Source organism: Garra rufa, chromosome 3, assembly GCF_049309525.1.
Source record: "Garra rufa chromosome 3, GarRuf1.0, whole genome shotgun sequence".
NCBI classification, from domain to species: domain Eukaryota; kingdom Metazoa; phylum Chordata; class Actinopteri; order Cypriniformes; family Cyprinidae; genus Garra; species Garra rufa.
The window spans coordinates 31847113-31870904 of NC_133363.1; the positions used below are offsets into that span (position 1 = coordinate 31847113).

The 23792-nt window shown below is 36.8% G+C and overlaps 3 protein-coding genes and 1 long non-coding RNA gene across 7 annotated transcripts in view; 2 read left to right on the top strand and 2 right to left on the bottom strand.

The window, feature by feature from the left end:
- The window catches only part of b4galnt4b (beta-1,4-N-acetyl-galactosaminyl transferase 4b), a 174902-nt gene that overhangs the window by 110263 nt on the left and 40847 nt on the right, over positions 1-23792 (top strand). The gene's annotated exons all lie outside the window — the stretch shown is intronic.
- On the bottom strand, positions 11755-17509 carry LOC141331064 (uncharacterized). Of its 4 annotated transcripts, none has more exons than XM_073835920.1 (11): positions 15123-15171; positions 14962-15045; positions 14810-14875; positions 14194-14254; positions 14023-14073; positions 13894-13938; positions 13718-13782; positions 13568-13617; positions 12632-12660; positions 12393-12546; positions 11755-12275 (listed from the first exon to the last, which is right to left on the bottom strand). In XM_073835920.1, exons 3-11 carry the CDS (start codon positions 14869-14871, stop codon positions 12043-12045), a joined length of 750 nt encoding a protein of 249 aa, XP_073692021.1. In that variant the 5' UTR covers positions 14872-14875; positions 14962-15045; positions 15123-15171; the 3' UTR covers positions 11755-12042. The 4 variants fall into 4 exon arrangements, 2 of the variants coding, with proteins under 2 accessions (XP_073692021.1, XP_073692020.1); XR_012355227.1 differs by lacking the exons at positions 11755-12275; positions 12393-12546; positions 12632-12660; positions 13568-13617; positions 13718-13782 and adding exons at positions 15254-15373; positions 15451-15571; positions 15657-15717; positions 17071-17226; positions 17406-17509 and having other exon boundaries at positions 13893-13938; positions 15123-15170; XR_012355228.1 differs by lacking the exons at positions 11755-12275; positions 12393-12546; positions 12632-12660; positions 13568-13617; positions 13718-13782 and adding exons at positions 15451-15571; positions 15657-15717; positions 17071-17226; positions 17406-17509 and having other exon boundaries at positions 13893-13938; positions 15123-15170.
- LOC141331065 (uncharacterized) lies at positions 17521-18227 on the bottom strand. The gene is made up of 3 exons (XR_012355229.1): positions 18026-18227; positions 17688-17873; positions 17521-17591 (listed from the first exon to the last, which is right to left on the bottom strand). It is a non-coding gene; the product is annotated as an uncharacterized lncRNA (long non-coding RNA).
- Positions 18327-22405, top strand: LOC141331063 (TNF receptor-associated factor 6-like). The gene is made up of 6 exons (XM_073835918.1): positions 18327-18383; positions 19062-19360; positions 21011-21161; positions 21655-21813; positions 22125-22196; positions 22289-22405. Exons 2-6 carry the CDS (start codon positions 19062-19064, stop codon positions 22391-22393), a joined length of 786 nt encoding a protein of 261 aa, XP_073692019.1. The 5' UTR covers positions 18327-18383; the 3' UTR covers positions 22394-22405.

Genomic DNA, 23792 nt, shown 5'->3' on the forward strand with positions numbered 1-23792 from the left:
TGTACACTTTTGACTTGAAACTGTTTATGTATATGTTTTATTATTTGTAGTATTATTGTATGGTTTCCAGGGAAAAAAATCTAAAAATTGTTTTTAAAAATTTGGTTTTCCCCATCATATTGCAAACAGAATTCCTGAAATTCTGAACTGAATCGCCATTATCCACTACCCACCTCCCATCATACCTTTTAAAGGATACATTTTACAAATTGAAATGGTCTTTGCATGAAGCCACCCCACTCCGCACGTCCCATAAGGAATTTAGAGCAGCCGCAGTTCCTATGCAAGCGTGTGTGTTTGCTTAAGTGTGTGAACGTTTAAGGGGAGACGTTGAACAGTATTTCCTTATTCACAGGAACAGACCTGACATTATTCTTGTAGTTCAACAGCTGAAGAAAGCCACAATCCACAGCTGAGATCATTGCTAGCGTGTTTCACATACCTACACGTTTCAAGCCATCTCACAAGCTACTGTCTGTTTATTAAATCCCATCTCTACTTATTTTTTTGAAAAGAAATAAAAAAATGGTAGTCTTGTACGTTTACCAATTCATATACAGTGCGCTCTTGCTTTTGACTGTGGAAATGTTAACAACAAGAATGCTTCTGCACAAAGTCAGCATTTGGTATCAGGAAATAAAGAAACATTTAAAAAAGGCAACCACCTTTTACGGTTAAAAAAAACAGTGCTGGCTTTAGCTGACCGTTGCTGTTAATACGCCATTTGTTTTGATTATGACTTGAGGACATTCCTTGCATTTTCATGCGTCTGTTCCTTCAACTAAAAAAATCGCCTCTAAATGAAAGCCCAGAAGACAGACAGAAAACAAGATGTGTGATGGGGTACATATCCATCATTTCTCTATAATCACATGATAACTCATTTTTCATTATATAATGTTTCTTGGACTTATTTTGTCTTTTTTTTTTCTTTGCCGGTGAGTAACAGTAAATTTGAAAGAGAACCATGTAAAAATGAAAGAGATCTGTTGTGTAATAACTATGAATATAAAGTCCAATATAATTGCTATGGTTTTAGAAGTTACATAATAGTTCACCATGAAATCACTACTTTAATTCAAGTGGTTATAGTACAAATACACCTCTATCTAGAAAGTCCTAGTGAGTCATTACAGTGGAAGAACGTCAAACGCAGAGGAAAATAAACACTACATGCAATGAATTGAAAAGCACGAAGCAGGTGATGGTTACATAAAGATACACTGAGTCAACAAATATCATATTAAAGGAATAGCTCCTCCAAAAATGAAAATTTGCTGAATCTTTATTTACTTTCATGCCACACAAGATGAAAATGAGTTTGTTTCTTCATCAGAACAGATTTAAAGAAATTTAGCATTAAATAACTTCACAAATGGATCCTCAGCAGTCGTGTGGATTAATCGTGCATTATTGTGACAAAAATCTTGAATTGAAATCAAACATAGACAATTAAATTATATCTGTCGAACAAGATGAAGTTGAAGTGAAGAGGGATTGTACAAAATGCATATTATTTTTTATTTTGTACTGATATGAATAAGATATTTCACATAAAATACATTTACATATAGTACACAAGAGAAAAATATTGATTAGATTGATAAAATGGCGTTTAAATGTTTACATACATTTGATTCTTAAAACTGTGCTATTACCTAAATGATCCACAGCCGTGTTTTTTGTTAATCTATAGTTGTTCATGAGTCCCTTGTTTGTTCTTCAGAAAAATCCTTCAGGTCCCACAAATTATTTGTTTTTTTTTTAAGCATTTTTATGTATTTGAACCCTTTCTAAGAATGACTGTATGATTTTGAGATCCATCTTTTCACACTGAGGACAACTGAGGGACTCGCATGCAACTATTACAGAAGGTTCAAACGCTCACTGATGCTCCAGAAGTAAATACAATGCATTAAGACCCAGGGGATGAAAACTTGAATTTGAAGAGCAGGGTAAATATAACTTTTTTGTCTTCTGGGAAACATGTAAGTATCTTCTGTAGCTTCTGAAAGGCAGAACTAAATGAAGAAAATATTATATTTAGGCAAAATAAGTAAAAATGTACAAATCTTCATTCTGTTCAAAAGTTTACACCCCCAGCTTGGCTGCATCATTGTTCCTTCTGAAGCATCAGTGAGCGTTTAAACCTTATGTAATAGTTGCATATGAGTCCCTCAGTTGTCCTCAGTGTGAAAAGATGGATCTCAAAATCATACAGTCATTGTTGGAAAGAATTCAAATACACAAAAATGCTGAAAAACCACAGAATCTGTGGGACCAAAGCACTTTTCTGAAGAACAGTGGGCAGTTTAACTGTTCAGGACAAACAAGGTACTCATGACTAAACAACAAGAGAAAAATATTGATCCCATTGATAAAAATGGTGTTTAAACGTTTACATACATTTGATTCTTAATACTGTGCTATTACCTAAATGATCCACAGCTGTGTTTTTTGTTAATTTATAGTTGTTCATGAGTCCCTTGTTTGCCACTGTTCTTCATAAAAAATTCTTCAGGTCCCACAAATTATTTGTTTTTTCAGCATTTTTGTGTGTTTGAACCCTTTCCAACAATGACTGTATGATTTTGAGATCCATCTTTTCACACTAAGGAAAACTAAAGGACTCATATGCAACTATTACAGAAGCTTCAAATGCCCACGGATGCTTTAGAAAGAAACACAATGCATTAAGAGCCAAATTCAACTTTTTGAATTTAAATATCAAGGTAAATTTAAGTTATTTTGTCTTCTGGGAAACATGTAAGTATCTTCTGTAGCTTCTGAAAGGCAGTACTTAATGCAGAAAAAAAAAAAAGATATTTAGGCAAAATAAGAAAAATGTACTTCTTCATTATGTTAAAAAGTTTACACCCCTGGCTTTTAATGCATCGTGTTTCCTTCTGAAGCATCAGTGAGCATTTAAACCTTCTGTAATAGTTGCATTATGAGTCCCTCAGTTGTCCTCAGTGTGAAAATATAGATCTCAAAATCATACAGTCATTGTTGGAAAGAGTTCAAATACACAAAAATGTTGAATAGCAAAGAATTTGTGGAACCTTAAAGATTTTTTTGAAGAACAACTGTTCAGGACAAACAAGGGACTCATGAACAACAATCACTATCAAAAAAAACAAAAAAAAAAACAGCTGTGGATCATTCAGGTAACAACACAGTATTAATATTATTATCAACTACTATTTCCTTTTGTGGAATATATGTAAACATCTTTTATGTGAAAAATCTTATCCAGGTCAGTGCTAAGTAAAAAAGAACATGTATTTTATATGATCCCTCTTATTTTGGTCAAATAATTAACATTTTGCAGATTCTGCAAGGTGTATGTTAACATTTTGACTTCAACTGTATATAAACTCATGCATCTCAGACCGCTCTCCAAGTAGGGGTGGCATCAGTCATGTGATTAGGTCCAAAAGAAGAGGAAAGAGCACTATTATAATGGAATCGATTGTTCTATAATCACTCAATCAGCAGCACACTTCTGGTTTGACCAAATAAGGAACATATGTAAGGTGCGTTCCTGAGCCCTCTCCAACAGAGACGCTTTTGTCCAAATAAGTGAGGGGCTAAAGTGATGAAATCTGCTAAACTGTAGCACTTAAATGCACACTTCTTCCTCTGTATGTCAAGCCCAGGTTGGAAGTATCAGATTTTTTTTTTTTTTTTTTTGAATGGCTGTTTGTCGGTTCAAAGCTTATCAGATGTGTATTGATTAGGTTGTAAAATTTTAACTATTTAAAAGTCAACTATAAGAGGCTGAGTGGCCAAAGAATAGGAAACATTGAACAAGGCAGAGTTGTAGGTGCAATAATGGTCACATTCATATGTGCTTATATTCTTGTTTTCTATTTGCGTACAGGACATTGTGGAATATCCGTGATCAAAATCATGTTGCGGTTTTTCCAAAATTGCACTTACCCGCTCTAAACAAAACTGGAAGTCTTTTAAAAGAAAAGGTCTGTGTAAACATTTGCACAGATTTCTGTTTGAGCAAGAAGGTGTGCTCTGCATCCTGAGGCTGCTCAATAAGGAGCCTTGTTATATGCAGGTTGTTGACCTTGCTGTTTATAAAATGTGCTTTTCATAAGTGACATAGAAGCTCACTGTGACCCCCACCTACCCAAACTTTGACATACTATGTGGGCTGTGATCAGGCTACGAAGAGATTGGCAAAAATGTACTTACAAGCCAATGGTCAGTCCTCAGAGGAGAAAAAAAGATTGTGCTGACATCAGTCATAAGATCTTTGCTCAGGAATGGCATTTATGTATCACGATGTACCTATGTGTGAATCGTTTCAGAATCAGGAATCAGTGTCTCTGGTTATGCTAAATTATGTAAAGCTTTCCTGCAAAATCTAAAAAAACCCTGCCATTTTAGCAGATTTATATAGATACTGACATTTCAGAGCAATGCTATTAATAATTTAAAACAAACAAATAGTCATTATTCGTTACAAGAGAGCCAAAACAGACACTTTGAGTTGGTGAATCACCAAATTCTTAGGTCCACCTTTTCTGAACTGTGCGTCACAGGAATTGCACGTCTCTGACCTGAGTCCTACCTTGCTGGCAGGAGTGACTACATTTCATGCCTGGGAGTTTCTTCAGTTATGGGCACTTTTGACCCTGTGGACTTTAAGTAAATAATGGCTCGTAAAACACACTTTTCACACTCTCACGAACAATGTACAACACACTGGACATACATGCGTCACAGAAGAATTCTGTCATTTGCTTTTCCCCAGACATTAATAAACATTTCCACCACAGATAAATATCAAATGATGTACTGCATTTAAAATCATTCTGTTTTAGGCATCTCATACAAATATTTTAGGCACTCTATGTTTCAGTTTGCTTGAAATAGCCGTAATGTCACTATACACATTCTGCAGCTTACATTTCGGAAATGAGTGGGTCTTGAGTTCAAAATAATAAATTAAAATGTAGTCAACATTATATATATACAGGTGCTGGTCATACAATTAGAATATCTTCAAAAAGTTGATTTCACTAATTCCATTCAAGAAGTGAAACTTGTATAATGTATACATTCATTCCACACAGACTGATATATTTCAAGTGTTTATTTCTTTTAATTTTGATGATTATAACTGACAACTAATGAAAACCCCAATTCAGTATCTCAGAAAATTAGAATATTACTTAAGACCAATACAAAGAAAGGATTGTTAGAAATCTTGACCAACTGAAAAGTATGAACATGAAAAGTATGAGCATGTACTGCACTCAATACTTAGTTGGGGCTCCTTTTGCCTGAATTACTGCAGCAATGTGGCGTGGCATGGAGTCGATCAGTCTGTGGCACTGCTCAGGTGTTATGAGAGCCCAGGTTGCTCTGATAGTGGCCTTCAGCTCTTCTGCATTGTTGGGTCTGGCATATCGCATCTTCCTCTTCACAATACCCCATCGATTTTCTACGGGGTTAAGATCAGGCAAGTTTGCTGGCCAATTAAGAACAGAGATGCCATGGTCCTTAAACCAGGTACTGCTAGCTTTGGCACTGTGTACAGATGCCAAATCCTGTTGGAAAATGAAATCTGCATCTCCATAAAGTTGGTCAGCAGCAGGAAGCATGAAGTGCTCTAAAACGTCCTGGTATACAGCTGCGTTGACCTTGGACCTCAGAAAACACAGTGGACCAACACCAGCAGATGACATTAGATTAGATTAGATTAGATTAGATTCAACTTTATTGTCATTACACATGTACAAGTACAAGGCAACGAAATGCAGTTTAGGTCTAACCAGGAGTGCAATAAGCAGCAAGTGCAGGGTATAATTTATAAGTTATAAGTGCACTTATGGGAGATATGGAAATTAATAATACATGGAAATTATTTACAGATGAAAGTATTGTGGACATGATTTACAGGCGCTATTAACAAGTAGAATGTACAAGTAGAGGAGCATAGTATGCAGGTTGTTGTTAACTATAATCAGGAATTGCAGATTGATACGAACATAATATACAGGTAGCTGATTACTAAAGCAGGAATTAACAAATAATAATTTACAAATGTATAGATACATATCAAAAATTTACTAAATGTATATGTGCAATGGAAATGTGCATTTACAAATGGATATGTACAGTGTAGTGCAACAGATTAAGTAGTGCAATGGTAATGGGGAGACTGTAGGGGTGTGTGGGGTGGGTGGGGGGGCAAAGGTGTCAGTGGGGGGCAGAGTTCAATAAGGAGACAGCTCTGGGAAAGAAGCTGTTCCTCAGTCTGCTGGTTCTAGTCTTTGGGCATCTGAAGCGCCTGCCGGAAAGCAGGAGAGAAAACAGTTTGTGGGCGGTGAGAGGAATCCTTAAGAATACTGCGTGCTCGACGCAAACAGTGTTTCTTCTGAATGTCCTCAATGGATGGGAGTGGAGTCCCTATGATGCGTTGGGCAGTTTTCACCACCCGCTGCAGTGCCTTACGCTCCACAACAGAGCAGCTTCCGTACCAGACTGTGACACAGTTCGTAAGGATGCTTTCTATTGTGAAGCGATAGAAGTTCACCAGGATGGCTGAGGACAGCTGGTTCTTCTTAAGTGTTCTCAAGAAGAAGAGGCGCTGGTGAGCCTTCTTGACCAGGCTGGAGGTGTTGGTAGTCCAGGATAGGTCCTCTGAAATGTGGGTCCCCAGGAACTTAAAGGATGAAACAGACTCAACAGTCATCCCACTGATGTGGATGGGATCATGTGAGCCTCTTCTTCCCTTCCTGAAGTCCACAATGAGCTCCTTGGTCTTGGTGGTGTTAAGGAGCAGATTATTGTCTGTGCACCACGTGGCCAGGTGCTGAATCTCCTCCCTGTAGGCAGTCTCATCGTTGTTGCTGATGAGACCGATCACCGTAGTGTCGTCTGCAAACTTGATGATGGTGTTAGATCTATACACAGGCCTGCAGTCGTGGGTGAAGAGGGAGTAGAGAAAGGGGCTCAGCACACAGCCCTGTGGTACACCAGTGTTCAGTGTGACAGTAGTGGAGCAGATGTGACCTGATCTAACATGCTGAGGTCTGTCAGTCAGAAAATCCATAACCCAGTTGCAAAGTGAGGTGTTAACGTCCAGGTCTCTAAGTTTAGTGATTAACTTAGATGGTCTGACAGTGTTGAATGCTGAGCTGAAATCAACAAACAGCATTCGTGCATAAGTGTTTGTATTGTCCAGGTGTGTGAGTACAGAGTGCAGCGCTATGGAGACTGCATCATCTGTGCTCCTATTGCCACGGTAGGCAAACTGGTGTGGGTCCAGTGTGGATTGGAGGGAACCCTTGAGGTGTGAGAGGACCAGCCGCTCGAAGCACTTCATAATGATGGGTGTGAGTGCTACAGGGCGGTAGTCGTTCAGGCATGTTGGGTTGGACTGTTTCGGCACTGGCACAATGGAGGTGGATTTAAAGCATGCTGGTACAGCTGCTACGCGGCCAGGGATACCGTCTGGTCCAGCAGCCTTGCGCGTGTTGATCCGACTCAGTGTGGTGTAGACGTCTGAAGAGGCAAGTGTGATGGGCGAGTGGTCGGTTGAGGGAGTGATTTTGGTGGCAGTGTCTATATTGTCTCTCTTAAAGCGAGCATAAAAGTCATTAAGCTCGTTCAGGAAGAAGACATCGGTGGCTGTGGGGGTGGAGTGGCTGGGTTTGTAGTCGCTGATGGCCTGAATGCCCTGCCACATGCGTCGAGGGTCAGAGTTAGAAAAGTGCTCCTCTAGCTTAAGTTTGTAGCAGTGCTTGGCCTTTTTGATGCCCCTCTTCAGATTTGCCCTGGAAGTGCTGTAGGCCTGTGCATCACCTGATCTAAAGGCAGTGTTGAGACGCACTTCCTTGTTCATCCATGGTTTCTGATTTGGGTATGTGGTGATCTGTTTCTGGGTTGTAACACTGTCTATGGTAGTATTAATGTAATCCAGAACAGAGGAAGTGTAGCTGTCAATGTCCGTGTGAGAGCCACAGGTGGCCTGAGAAGCAAACATACTCCAGTCTGTGTGTAGAAACCTGTCCTGGAGTGTGAAGTCTACCCCCGCTGGCCACACTTTGATGGTCTTCACTGATGGCTTCACACGGTTGATGAGGGGTGAGTATTTGGGGTTGAGGAACAAAGAAAGGTGGTCTGATTGTCCCAAGTGGGGGAGGGGGGTCACGGTATAAGCTTCAGCCATGTTTGTGTATACATGGTCTAAAGTTTTATTTCCTCTGGTGTGGCAGAAAACGTTTTGATGAAATTTGGGGAGTACTGTCTTTAAGTTTGAGTGATTAAAATCCCCCGCAACAATAAATGCAGCCTCCGGGTGAGCAGTTTGTTGTTTGCTGATGGCCGCATGAAGTTCATTCATAGCAAGCTTGGCATCAGCATCGGGAGGAATGTAAGCAGCTGTTATTATGGTGGAGGTGAACTCCCGCGGCAGATAAAACGGTCTACACTTAACCATGAGAAACTCTAGGTTAGCTGAGCAGTGTCTCCCAATAGTAACAGAGTTCGTGCACCAAGCTTTGTTAACATAAATGCACAATCCTCCGCCTCTGGTCTTACCGGAGTCATCCGGCGTTCTGTCTGCCCGGAATGTGTGAAGCTCAGCTAGAGCAATAGCACTGTCCGATACATCGCTGTTTAGCCATGTTTCAGTGAAGATCATGACATTGCAGTTCAAAAGTCTCTTGCTGTGTTTGATGCGGAGTTGAATCTCGTCCAATTTGTTCACCAGCGACCGTACATTAGCGAGGAAAATGCTGGGTAAAGAGAGCCGGTGTGGTGTTAGCTTTAGCTTAGCTCTAAGTCCTCCACGCTTCCCCCGTCTTTGTTTACGGTCGCGTCGTCGCCGTCGAGCACTTCCTTCCGGCCGGGTAGAGTGCGCAGCCGTAGGTGTTCTGGTGATCTCAGGGACGAGTCGAAGATTACTGATAAAACTGTCGGGAATGTACAAACCAATATCCAAAAGCTCCTGTCGGGTGTACGATGTAAAGGCACGACTGTTCTGTATGAACAGACCCGAGATGAGCAAGTAAAATACTGCAAATTTGCAGAAACTGGAGAGACACTGAGCCTTGCGATGTGTACGCGCCGCCATCTTGGTCGTAAGAAAAGATGGCACCCCAAACCATCACTGACTGTGGAAACTTTACACTGGATCTCAAACAATGTGGATTCTGTGCCTCTCCTCTCTTCCTCCAGACTCTGGGACCCTGATTTCCAAAGGAAATGCAAAATTTACTTTCATCAGAGAACATAACTTTAGACCACTCAGCAGCAGTCCAGTCCTTTTTGTCTTGAGACGCTTCTGACGCTGTCTGTTGTTCAAGAGTGGCTTGACACAAGGAATGCAGCAGCTGAAACCCATGTCTTGTATAAGTCTGTGCGTAGTGGTTCTTGAAGCACTGACTCCAGCTGCAGTCCACTCTTTGTGAATCTCCCCCACATTTTTGAATGGGTTTTGTTTCACAATTCTCTCCAGGGTGCTGTTATCCCTATTGCTTGTACACTTTTTTTCTACCACATCTTTTCCTTCCCTTTCAAGAAGTAGACTGATTGACTTTAAATTATGTTGGGTAAATTGTTATGGTTTGCAATATTTTTTATGATTTTATTATAATAATATTTAAATTTGAGATTAACCTTATCAAGAAAATAACGTGAATCAGAAAAGTTCATCAAAGTTGTCCTAAGACAAGAACGGGTATTGTTTCGGTTTTAGGACAACTTTGACAAAAGGTTTTGATCCACTTCAAATGTTGACTACTGTATAAGGTTACACTTTTTCTTTCAGATAAATGCTGATCTTTGGATCTTTCTATTTACACAAATTCCTAGTATGGGTCACCATACTTGGCCTCACGTCACCTCCTTTCCTTCCTTTTCCTTCCTTCCAAAGTATCCTGAAATGTACTCAACTGTTGTTTGCTGTTCAAGAAACATTTTTATTATTTAGGGTGACCATACGTCCTCTTTTCCCCGGACATGTCCTCCTTTTTGGCTATAAAATTATGTCCGGGGGGATTTTGTAAAATATCATAAAACGTCCGGGTTTTTTACCTCATTTCACTGACCGTCATTAATTCAACACTTTAAATGCAGCCACTGCCCACCGCATCCTGGGGAGGGTGTCCTCTTTTTGGATTCTCAGAATATGGTCACCCTATATTATTATTATTATTAACATCAATATTTAATAATAAACAGTCAATATTTAATAATAAACCATTTTTTGTACATTTCAGGATTCCAAAGATCAGCATTTATCTGAAAGAAAAAGTGTAAACTTATACACTATACCATTCAACAGCTTAAATTATATTTTTGATTATATTATATTATTAATATTATATTATATTATAAATTATATAAATTAATACTTTTACTTAGCAAAGATGCTTTAAATTGATCAAAAGTGATGATAAAGACATTTATAATGTTACAAAAGATTTCTATTTCAGAATGCTGGTCTTCTGAATTTTCTATTCATCAAAGAAACCTGTTTTTGAGCAGCAAATCAGAATATTACAATGATTTCTGAAGGATCATGTGACTGGAGTAATGATGATAAGATTCAGCTTTGAAATCACAGGAATAAATTGCATTTTATAATATATTCAAATAGAACGTAGTTATTTTAAATCATGTCACCTCTTGGTACTTGGATTATGGTCTGAAATGCATGTATTTACAAAGTTCACTGTTTTGCTGTACTTCGGATCAAATAAACCCAGGCTTGGTGAGCATTAGAGACTTCTTTAAAAACATTAAAAGTCTTACTATTCAAAAACTTTTGACTGGTAGTGTATGTTTTCCGCAAACGTATTTTATTTTATCTCAAAAGCAAGTTCTTCGCTGACACTGTTCTCACCTTGTACAGGTGTCTATTTTCGTCGCAAAATAAGTGGTCTATTACATTTGAGACATCGTTGGTCCTTTAAAATCAGAGGCAACGACGCCATCTTATGGATTTTAATAGTCAGTTCAGTACAGCGGCAAAATCTGATCGCAAACGCGAGGAATAAGCGCTGATCTGAGACCAGCGACTCATCGACCTCGCGGTAGTACCCCAGAGTGCAGTCTGGACGATGGGGCGGGGTGACACTTTTGGGCGGAGCTACACGTGTCGCCCCGCCCACCTTAACGTTTATTGGTTTAAAATAAAGATGATCTTATTGGTGCATAGAAGTGTGACGCTATTACAGATTATTGGTGCATAGAAGTGTGACGCTTTGGGCAGGCTGGGAATGCGGAAGAACACAACAGACGTATAAACTTGTTTATAAATTTTGCGTTCATTGTTGCGATTCCACAATATTCCATTGAAGTAGAAATACGAAAAGAAAAGAAAGAATGGTCTAATTCACAATCACTCCCTCAACAGCTGTAGTAGATGGTTCGTTACTCACTGTTTTTGTAAGTTAATGACACAGTAGTATAAGTATGGTACTCAATGTACCTTAAAATCACACACACACAGAGAGAGCAAACTATAGCGGACATGTCACCAGTCTCACTGTAACCGTGAGTTTCCGTTAGCCCCTACGAAAATGATTACTATATATATATATATATATATATATATATATATTAAATACATATTTTTTTTACTACATATACGGCTGTTAAACTTAACTTATCATACAGATTATTGTTCCAAAAAGCCATGGTAATCACAAATTAACCATGGTTTTACTATAATAAACTTATAAGGGAGCATATATACATGCTCTTAAGAACAAAACGAAGTCTGTCACTTTTTCTTTATTACATAAACTCCAAACTGCTTATTAGTTAAACTTCATGCCTGTTATAGCAAATGACATTACATTATCAAATGTAATTACAGCAGAACGTATTTTATGCAAACCTTAAAGAACCAAGGTACCTTATATGCACAATGAATGAAGCCTATGTTTTTTTGTCATACACATTTGCCACAGCTTTTCATTAGAACACTATACATTTTAAAGTTTAACTTGCATCAATTACTACATCAAAACCAGGTCATCTCTCAATTCCCATTCTGTACAAGTTTTATGAGTTTAACGGAAATTCATGTCCTGCAGCAAAAAAACAGTCCTGCGAGCAAAATCCTGTACAACGATCTTCGGAGTAAAAGCCCAGCAATTCCCCTCGTCTTCCTCTTCCCCTATACCCTGGTGGATAGGACTTGAAAAGGTCCAAGCATTCCGAGCATTCCCTGATGCTGTACATCTGTCTGAATTCTTCACAGTAGTCCTGAGAGAACATCTTCCAGTTGACCACACCTTAAAATGTAAAGACAAAATATAGAAAAGATATAAGTGTGGAGATTCAAGTTTAAATGTCACATACCACAAATTTCAATCCAAGAAATGTGCATTGAACAGGAAAAAACATCTTACTGTCTAGCCAGGCAAAGTGTGCTGCTTTCCGAAAACTTTCATTTGTGACCACATCCCTAAACCAACTGCACACCAGTGAAAGGTTCAAATATGCAGCATCACCAGTTACTAAAACAACTTCCTTCAGGATCTCGGAAATTATTTCATTGGGAAGCTGTTGAAACAAAATAAAAACAGTTTTATTTATTCTTTGGATATAAATGTTGTTGACAAAAATATAAACCCTTGTTCAGACAAACCTGATAAATTGTTGTCATAACTGCATGCTCTGAATAAAATAAGAAATAAATAGATTAATATTCTCTTATAACGATAATATTAAAATAAATATCCATTTAAAGCTCCAACACACATTAGCCGAAACTAGAAACCAGCAAGATACCAAAACAAACATGCGGCCGATTGTTTGCATTTTTTTTTTAAACCAACCATTGATGTTTTACAATAAGTGATACATTGATCCTAATTATTTTGTGTCAGGATTGCATTAGTGACATTCAGTAACATCTGTATATTTTTAGTCAACGAATGTAAATGTCTGCACTGATAATGGCCCTGTCCCAAATGGTACCCTTAGCAGTAGTGGTCTTCCTATGTCTTCCTTCCTCCGCACTTTCGCAACGCAATGCTGCTTTGACTGTCGGGAAAAGTCTGCTGCGGAGCTCGCATCAGTGTGGGCTTAGCAAAAGTGTGCATTAAGGGCACACTGCTGTCTGAAAGTGAGTTGAGCTAAAATGTTTTTAAATGTCTTTAATGCTGATGTTAACTGAGATATATATAGATATATATATATATATATAGAGATGAGTGGTCAAATGCAAAGATGGAGTTTATCTGAGCCTGGATAGAGAGTCAGCACCATGAATCATTATATATAGATTCATGGTGCTGACTCTCTATCCAGGCTCAGATAAACTCCATCTTTGCATTTGACCACTCAAGCCCTAGTTGGCACGCTTTGTACCAAGGTATTCATTGAACCAGAAACCCTTGGCCGTCGACCCAGAGGAAGCCCCAATGAGGCACGATCAAGCCCCAGAAGTGGCAGTGGAAACATGGCTATTGGACGACCAATATAGTACATAATCTATCAAATTTCATATCTGAAAAACTTTGTAGCTGTAACAATTATAAAATTATTAGTTCTTAATGAATGTATGTGAACAATAAATTACCTGCTTTGTCTGAATCTCCCGGAAGACATTGCCTTTTGTATGGTTGAGCGCTAAAAGAACAAATGACAAGAGGTAGGTAGGTACATTGGTAGATCTAGTACACATAATATAGTAATGTTTAATGTAGGAAACATGCAAACAGCTACATACATTTGCAGAGTGAAGTTATCCAGTATAAGAGCACACCACCACCTCCTGATCAGGGGCATGTCATCCTGATTTTTTTTTTAAATAATAATAATAATAACAATAATAATAATAATATACACAATAATTATGGATGTCTGTTTATTTAACTTGAAGGATGTAATGAGGTAATGACATACCTCTGTGAAATCAAATCGGAGCCCCAAAGCCATGTATAGAGTGTACTGTTACAATTCACAAAGTGCAAAAAAATGAGCAGGGTATAACTTACAATAATTAACTACAATAACAATTAAAATTGAACCTACCATCAGTATGTAGATCCCGCAGTTGTTCCCACCTGCCTGCTTCGGTATTCCCTGTGGTTTGGATTAAAACAAGTACATACATTTACATTCACAGATTTCCATCACATCAGTACACATTATACTTTGTGTAATGAAACAGACTTTTGTTTGCATTTAAATGAAATGTTTTACTTCAAATGTAATGGCAGTTTTCTCTGTCCACTCTCGGTTGTCAATGAGTTTTGCAATGCTCCTGTAAAAAAAAAAATTAATAAAAAAATAAATATTTGTTTAGAGATGTAGTCCTTAATGTTAATTAAACTATTTATCTATCTTATATCTATATACTATCTTTGCAAACAAGGGTCATATCTGTGGTTTGTTGATGCATAACTGTTTATGCACAAAAAATTCAAGTGAACACAAAATATAAGGTAATGAACAAAATGGTGGAAACAAAAAAGATTACAGTTTAAAACAGAACCACTGTAATCTCTGAACACATGCTGAACATTTCTAAAACCTGAAAGTGTCAATGTATGGTCCAAATGCTGCTTGTTGCATAGAATCGAGAAAATACATTTCTCTGGTCTTTGGTTTCATAATCTGTAAAATGCACAAGCAATGCTGTACACAAACATCTCTGTAATGTTTTTTATGTAATGAATGGTAATTCAAGTAAATTCAAAATGAAGTAAATTCAACAGCACATTGTTTAGTACACATTAGATTATCCTTTAGATTATTGGATATTGATTAAATTACAACTTACTGTTAACTTAGTTCTCATATAAATTCTAATACTTACACACAGCAGCCAGTGGCCAGGTACCCAAGCTGGCAGAACCACAAGGTCTGTTTGGCTGACATTAGCCTAAAATTTATGTAGAAACATATCAGAGCCTAGGAACTATAATGTTCTTTATATTCAGCTATAGTAAAATCTTTCACCAAACTCACCGGAAGGGACAACTCTGGGAAACAAGAGAGTGGTGGAAGCCAGGTTGCTACGACGTAGGAATTAGCAACATACACACTGATATCCTGTAATGAAGAAACAATTATCAGATGCATACAAATGTATCCGGTTTTCAATAAAATCTTCGAGACTGATACCTTACCCTGCAGAAAGCGATGTGCTCGATGATTCGTAGGCAACAGTTCAAAATCTATAATTTTTTTAATTAAAAAAAATAAAATCAGTTCATTTGATATTTTTCCATCTCATTTTACAAATAAAAAATTATTTTACCGTTGCTTCAACTCCTTCTGACAATCCTAAGGACAAAAAATCGGAACGCAGCAGCACAGTGGACCCCACAGAAACAATACGTTCCTTTGGGTCACTATTAGGGTCCAATACACTTACAACCTGAACAAATGAAATGAAAAAGCATGAACTAAGATCATGTTTTAAGAATTTTAGCATGGCCACAAACTAATGACTACCATTTTCTGAAGATGTTCCGGTAATTGTTGGCCCCAAACTGCTTTATCCGGAAGCATGTCCTCCACTGCCCAGAAGGGCTTGTGGCTTGTCACACTGTGATGTGTGCTCTTCAAATGGTGCCTTAAAAAAATGAAAAACAACATGAATTATCACTTCATCTCAATCAAAGATGTCTTAACTTTTTACCAAAACTGCACCTTCATACCTGATTTGACTGCATGCTGCAGGATCAACAGTGTTGTAGGACTGAGGATTCACGGCTGCACCTAAAACACACAAGCATATACATACACATTTATTTACACACACACACACACACACACACACACACACACACACACACACACACACACACACACACACACACTTTTTAGGATTTTTTGCCCAAGCAAAGTCTTTGAGAACCTGACACATTGCACATCTGGAGACTCAAGGTAGGTTGCAGTTCTGGAAAACGGTGGCGCTGGAGACTAAATGGTTCCTGATGGTTTCATATCTAATTCTTAACATTAATTCTTACTTTTTTTGCAATTAACATGCATCTTTTCTCCTCCATCTGTTTTTTCTGACAATGCAGACGCAACGGAGCGTTTTTCTGTCCGGTGGTCATGCCTTAACTTTGCAAATTCCAGTATTGCATTAGTATTGCATCCTTCTCATGGGCATTTAATAGTTTTTGACTTTTCAGTCTGAGGTAAATCTCTTTTTTGGCTCATTTTATCTGTAAAAGAAAATGTGCCTAATAATTGTGCACACCTGAATATAAGGAGTTTTTCACTTCCAGCCTTCATGGACAATTATATATCACTTATAAATAATTAAATACAAAATGAATAGAAGTTAAGATTAATGTGGTTTGGAATTGGTCAAATGTGCTTGGAAAAAAAATATGACCACAATATCAACGTGCCTAATAATTATGCACACAGTGTAATGTTACTAATGTTTTAAAATCACTGTGCATACTAACTTTTATACAGTATATTATATTAGGGTTGCAGCAGTATGACAGTTTCATGGTTAAAAGAGAGTTATATCTCACACATTTGCTTAAAGTACTGTAATGTACTATTGCTCTATATCAAATCTTAAATCCAGAGATCAAGGTTTTAGCCCATGCTATTTTCAGTAGATGCCCAACTTAACGCTATTTACTGAATCCCTTCCATCCGTAAACTGTGATGAACTTTGTTTCTAGTCAAAAATATAGCAAAAAGAGGTAGGCAGAATATCCAAAAGCTGTATGCAAGTAAAAGTACTTATAGAAATAATTACTTAAGTATATGTAATGATATTTATTGTTATTGGAGTAGGAGTAAAAAATGATCCAATGACAAATGATTTTTAACAATATTAGATATTTAAAAATGACTCTCACATTTTACTGAGCAGGACCAGATACCATTAAACCACGATAATTTCTGAAACTGTTGAAACTAAGTTCAGATTCAGGTGTAACTGCTGGCTTGCTCCCATTATCCATTAGGTTTTTGGTCTTCATGTTTGGAAGAGATTCTTATAAAGCAATAGAGATATTACCAGATACAACAGATCACTCGACATGGAGAGGATTATGCCAAATAAATGTGTGACATTTTGTTTTTGTCAAGAAGTCTGACCTTTGTTTGAAGAAGCGGAAGTTGTCGATGTGGGATCTTGTCTTTTTGCTGTATCACAAAACCTCTCCACTTTCAATGCAGGGCTCTCTCTAATGCAGGATTCAGCTCCAAACCTTTGTGCTACTGAGCTGCACTCGTGCTGTATGCTCAGACCCACTACAAAATCAACAATTATTCATAAAAAATATTGAGAAATTATTAATTCATTCAAACTTTAACAATTCAGTAATTTATTGCTCTCTATCTCAAAAAAAAAAAAAAAATTAAACATTGCTTTAAGAAAATGAAACATATTGCTTTTGTATAAAAGAACAAGTTCTTCAAGATTCAATTACCTGTGTCTTTATTCATGACATTCTCAATATGCATGTCTGAAGTAACTCCTGGTTCAACACAAGGCTCATGGTGGCTTAATATGTGGGTCATTAATTGTGACTTATTAATAACAGTGTTCTCACAAAAGCAGCAGTGAAAATGTGCCTTTTCTCTGCACTGGTTGCTGCATTTGACAATGAAGAAATCTGAAAATGAATTAACTAAGCACATTACAAAGCGAACTTAATTTAATATGGTTATAGTAATTATTTAATACAAATCATCAATTTGGAAAACCAAACCTTTGTATCTTACTGCGGTCTCAAAATGTCTACGAACATGGACATGAACCATGTGCGAAATACTGTTCGTATAGTGACAAAATGGGCACAGTTTAAGAGTGGACTTCATATAAACTTCATGTTTTGCTCTGGTTACGACGGTGTGGTGCCCCATGTTTGTTAAAAAAGTGGGGAATCTCACAAATTCTAAGAAGGAAAAAAACAAACAAAGAACAATTTAATTATATCATCTGAAAGACACTGGGATATGCTTAAGCAATTATTCCAGATTTGATTCTCGAACATCATGTTACATTTTTAAATATATTTATAAATCTACACAACCATTTTTCCCTTACCAGTTGGAATCGCAATCAACGTGGAGTATCGTTCGTTCGTTACTGCATACTGTTGCTGCCGCCGTGCCGTTCATCACAAACTGCCCCCTGGGGGGTCGGAGGAAAATGGCAAAGGCGGGAACAGAAAAATAGGGGCGGGGCGACACGTGTCGCTCCGCCCAAAAGTGTCGCCCCGCCCCATCGTCCAGAGTGCACTCTGGGGTTACTCACCTCGCGGCGAATCTCGCGAGGACTCGTTTGTGAGAGCTGGTCTGGGGTCAGATTCACAAGGGGAATTTGACCCAGTGACGTTGAGCTTATGCGATGATGTTTTGATACAGGAAGCTTGTAGTAGACAGCGAGGCCGGACCGAGGCAAGGTATGGAAATTGAACGTTTTACGAATAACGTTCATCTGTAATCGATTCATATGTTATATACCAAGATGTTAGTGGTACTAGAACAATACTGTCAGGTTAAAAAGTGTGTGTTTCCATAAGCGACGTCAGGAAAGTTGCTGATGTAACCGTCGGTTGTGACTGGTTAGCTGATTTCGACTCTAAACCCACTTTAATCACACATTTGGTTTAAAATGTACATTAGAGATCAGTTTAACCTTTTAAAAATGTTCGTATTTTCGCTTACGCTGTGTAATATGAGTGTTTTTGGCTACAAAACAGTAACTTTCAAGTTGTTGAACAAGAAAAGTTTCTCCTTCAATTCAGCCCCGCCCAGCAGAACTGCGCGTGAGGAAACAGCAGTTTTTAAAATGAATATATCATTACGCCTGTTATTTCTCATCATATGCCTTTTAACTGTGACAAAAGTATAGAGGAAATAACCATAATATATAATCTCCTATAACATCCTCTGTGCATTTAAGATTTGAATGAATACTTATGTGGATATCTGGAAAACCTAGAGGTCAGTTTCTGTGTGGCAGCAGCCAGATCATATGAGGAGATTTGCAGATTTGTTAGTTGCTGCTATATGGGTTGTATGGATGATTATGTGTTATTTTAACTCATCAACATAACATTCTCTTGACGTGATTACAGATGGCTTGCAGTGACTTGGATAAGTCTAGCCTTGATGAGTTCTACTATGATACTGATAGTCCCAGCTGTGCAGCAGCTATGGAGAAAGAGCACAATTCATATCTGAGCCCGACAGAGAACCCCTCCACCATCAGTGTCTCTGCTAGTATCCCCCCAGACCAGCAAGGCTATGATGTGGAGTTTGACCCTCCGCTAGAGAGCAAGTATGAGTGCCCTATTTGTCTGATGGGTCTTCGCTCAGCAGTACAGACACCATGTGGACATCGATTCTGCAACTCATGCATCAGGAAGTCCATCAGGTAACTTCAAATGTATTTGTCACTTTCAAATTTCACCCTGTGCTAAACCATGCTGTGCCATATTTAAAACCATATTCTAAGGCTAAATGAGTAAAACACCTTTTAATATAATTCTGCCCCTTTAGGTTGTGGTACACATGTATTTTTTTGGTTTAATATCTTTACTAGTTTACTAAATAAATGTAAACAACTTTATATGTTATTAGTAATATTTCAAGATTTACAATTTGTGGACTGAAGAAACGTAGGTGTACTTAATTATCCATACATCCTTTTTAGAAAAATCATGTTAAAACCTATTAGAAATGATACATCAGGCTTTTAAGTAATTTAATTTATATCTTTGTTCATTTGTGCATTGTATTGCCTTGCATTATATGTTTTAGCTCCACAGTAACAAATACAGAGATTTGTTAAAACTAAATATTTAAATATTAACATTATTAAAGTTAAATTATTAGGAGATATGCAGTAATAGCTGTCTACTATGCTGTTATAAAAATTGTATTGATTTACAATACAAGCTATCAGAATTAAATTTTAATATTTGGCTGTAAATACCAAACTGCACCAAATGAATGTAAAATTGTTCACATAGTTTTTCCCCTCCTTAGATATGAGCTTCATATATATAATACTATAAGAGCCACAAAAGCCTGATTTATGAAATGATATTCAACAAAAACACACATGCTATTTATTTATTTAAATATGTGTTTTTAATATATAGGCCTACATTGCTGTTCAAAATTTTGGGATCAGTATGATTTTTAATGTTTTTTAAAGAAGTCTTTTCTGCTCATCAAGGCGGCGTTTATTTGATTGAAATTACAGGGAAAATTTTAAATTGTGCAATATTATTTTGATTTAAAATAGTGGTTTTCTATGTTAATATACTTTAAAATAGAATTTATTCATTTGATGCAAAGCTGAATTTTTAGCATTATAACTCCAGTGTTCTGTGTCCGTCAGAAATCATTCTAATATGCTGATTTATTATCAGTGTTGGAAACAGTTATGCTGCTTAATATTTTTAAACTTGTGGTGCTTTTTTCCAGGATACTTGATGAATAAAACATTAAAAAGAACAGCATTTATTTCTAATAGAAATCTGAAGTGAAAGTGATAGTTAATACTAATATTGTTAGAAAATAATCTTATTTTGAATAATTTTTTAAAACTTTTTATTCATCAAAGAATCTTGAGGTTCCAACAAAATATTAAGCAGCACAACTCTTTCCAACATTGATAATAAAGCAGCATATTAGAATGATTTCTGAATGATCATGTGACACTTAAGACCAGAGTAATGGCTGATTAAAATTCAGCTTTGCATCACAGAAATAAATGATATTTTCAAGTATCTTAAAATAAAAAACTGCTATTTTAAATTGCAATAATAGTTCATAATACTATTAAATAAATGGAACTTTAATGAGCATAAGAGACTTTAACATTAAACTTACTGATCCCAAACTTTAGCACATCAGTGTATATTTTATGTAATTGTTTAAATATTATTTTGTCTAAAGGTTCAATAAATTGTCCCATTTGTTTAAAAAACATATAATTTCTTGACCTTTGATTATTACTGTATGTCAGGCTTTACAGGGTTAAAAATGTCAAATATAACTTCCTATTTTCTGGCAGGGACACAGGGCAGAAATGTCCAGTCGACAATGAGGTGCTGCTTGAAGAACAGCTCTTCCCTGATAACTTTGCCAAACGAGAGATCCTTTCACTAACTGTCCGATGTTCTAACGTAGGATGCAGTGATAAAATGGAGTTGCGACAACTAGAGGTAAAATTATGGGTTTGACATGGGAAAAGTATTTTAAATGCTGTATGCATGATTATTATAATGATAATTTGCAGGCGGTACAAAAAATAATACAATTTATTAGCAAGTATTCATAAAGAACTGCCAAACAATCTGATGATGCCAAAACCTGTAATTATCTTCTTTAAAAAAAAATTGAATTTTAATGATCTCATTTTGGAATTTTCTTAACTTCTTTCTTTGGAAGATTTAATAAACCTGCCCCCAGATCCTTTAATATGGTTAAAAACATAATTTGCGATGAGTTATGGGACCTAAGGACATGTATTTCAACTTAAAATCTTGTTATTTAGAACAGTTCATGGATATGTTATGCATCAACTCTTCAGAGAGCAAGACCTTTCATAAATGTCATTACAAACCCATTAGCTTGGAGTCATGAACATGCTTGCTAAATCGCAGTTGTCATGGTGCCAACTTGTTTAATTGTGTTATTACATTCTCTTTTCCTCAGAAACACTTGTCTCAGTGTAAGTTTGCCACAGTGCAGTGCCCTCAGTGTCTGGAGTCTGTTCGTAAGAGCCATCTGGATGAACACAAGAGCCAGCAGTGTTTACAGCGGCTTCTGACCTGCCCTGCCTGTGCAGGGAGCTATGTGTATGCTGACAAACAGGTGAAACCTATTGTTTCCTGTTCACAGTCTAGATTTGGTTAAGTGGTTTTGAATGTAGATCTGTTAATATTTAATTAGCGTTTACATTTTAGTTTAAGTTGTCATTTATTGTTTTTTTTTTCCAGTTGAATTTTGCTTTAATTTATTTGTATTTCTGTATTATTTTTATCATAGTGACTTATTTTATCTCAGTTTTCTGTTTTTTAATTTTTGTCGGTTTTATTTTAATGGACAAAGAACATTTTCAACGTTTTAGTTTTCAATAACAACACTGTCTAATGTTAATGTCTGAAACTTTTTTTTTTGTGTAGATTCATGAACAGATTTGCCCTTTCGCCAATACAGTGTGTGAATATTGCGAAATGGAGCTTATTCGGGATCAGGTATATTTGTCATAAATATGCACATTACCTGTGGCACAACAGTAATTTATTTTGTTTGATACTTACAATTAATCTGTTCTTATTGGTTTCAGTTGGCATTGCATTGTGACACAGACTGTCTGAAAGCTCCTGTAGCCTGTACTTTCAGCACTTTTGGTTGTCGGGAAAAGGTGAGCCGTGAGATTCCTGTTGCGTAATACTTCAGAAATATATTGAAAAATGTGCATTCTGTATTAAGCAGAATATTATTCAAACGTTTGAGAACAGTAATCCCTTTTTTTTTTGAATACTTGTTTTCAGCAAGGATGCATTAAAGTCCCCATGAAATCAAAACGGAAATTTTTGGCCTTACGTATGAATATGTTAGCTTTAAGATAAGATCTGTAAGCTAGTGTGCTCCAAAACAATGAAAGGATTAGAAGATATAAGCATTTAAAACCTACACTCTTTAACTTCCGCCAATATGAATGAACAGTTTTTATGACATCACCTTGGACTTCAGCTTCTCATCAAACTTTCTGTCCAATCAAATGCTCTGTAGAATCTGAATCATCCTGCCCCCTACACTATAAACAGACGCTGAAACTGCAGCTGAATTCAGTCACTTGTTCACAGAATTTGTATTTTCTGTACAGTGAATGGCATGTAGTGTATGATCTGGTGGATAGGGAAGGATTCAGACAGTGAAAATATGCATTCGTATCTGACACATTTGAATTCTACACACAGTGCTATATTTTATAGCCATATGGATGAGATTGTGGCTGTCAAACACTGTCAAAGGCTGCTTTACCAAGCCCAATGGCTCTGGCCCAAGCTGTGATATAAACAAAACGCTATTGGCTATTTAAAAAAGGGGATGGGACTGCTTGATTTGTCCTGGCCTGTCTTCCGGTTTCATTTAAAATTACGTCAACATAAAATAACGCTGCCTGTTTCAAAGTATTTCAGTGGACTACAAAAGAATTTCAAATTAATTTTTTTTTTTTACTTTCTGCTCATCAAGGAATCCTCAAAAATATATTTGTTTCCACAAAAATATTAATATATAAAGAGAGAGTTCATCCGAAAATTACAATTGTGTTGTCGTTTACTTACTGCATACTTTTTTTTTTCTTATGTTGGACATAAAAAAAGATATTTTGAAGAATGCTGGAAGCCTGGAAATCAAACAGTTGATGGTAATCCTTAACTTCCCTACTATAGAAGACAATGAAAACCAACAACAGTTCCGTTTTTCAAAAAAATTCTTCAAAATATCTTATTTTGTCTTCATCATAAGAAATAAACTCATACAGGTTTGGAAAAACATGAGGGTGTGCAAATATTTTCATTTTTAGGTAAACTATTCCTAAGAGCAGTGTTTTTTTTTGTTTGTGTGGAGTCTCCGACAACATGTTTAAATGCAAAAAAGTTCAGCAAACATTGTCATTTTCTCATAATACACATTTATACATAGTCATTTGTCAATGATTTCAAAACCATTCGTTCAAATCAGCTTTGAGCGTTATGTCTGTAAACCCCTCCCCTCCATAAGCCTGCTCTACTCTGATTGGTCAGTTGGACAAGTCTGTTGTGATTGGCACAGAGAGGAGT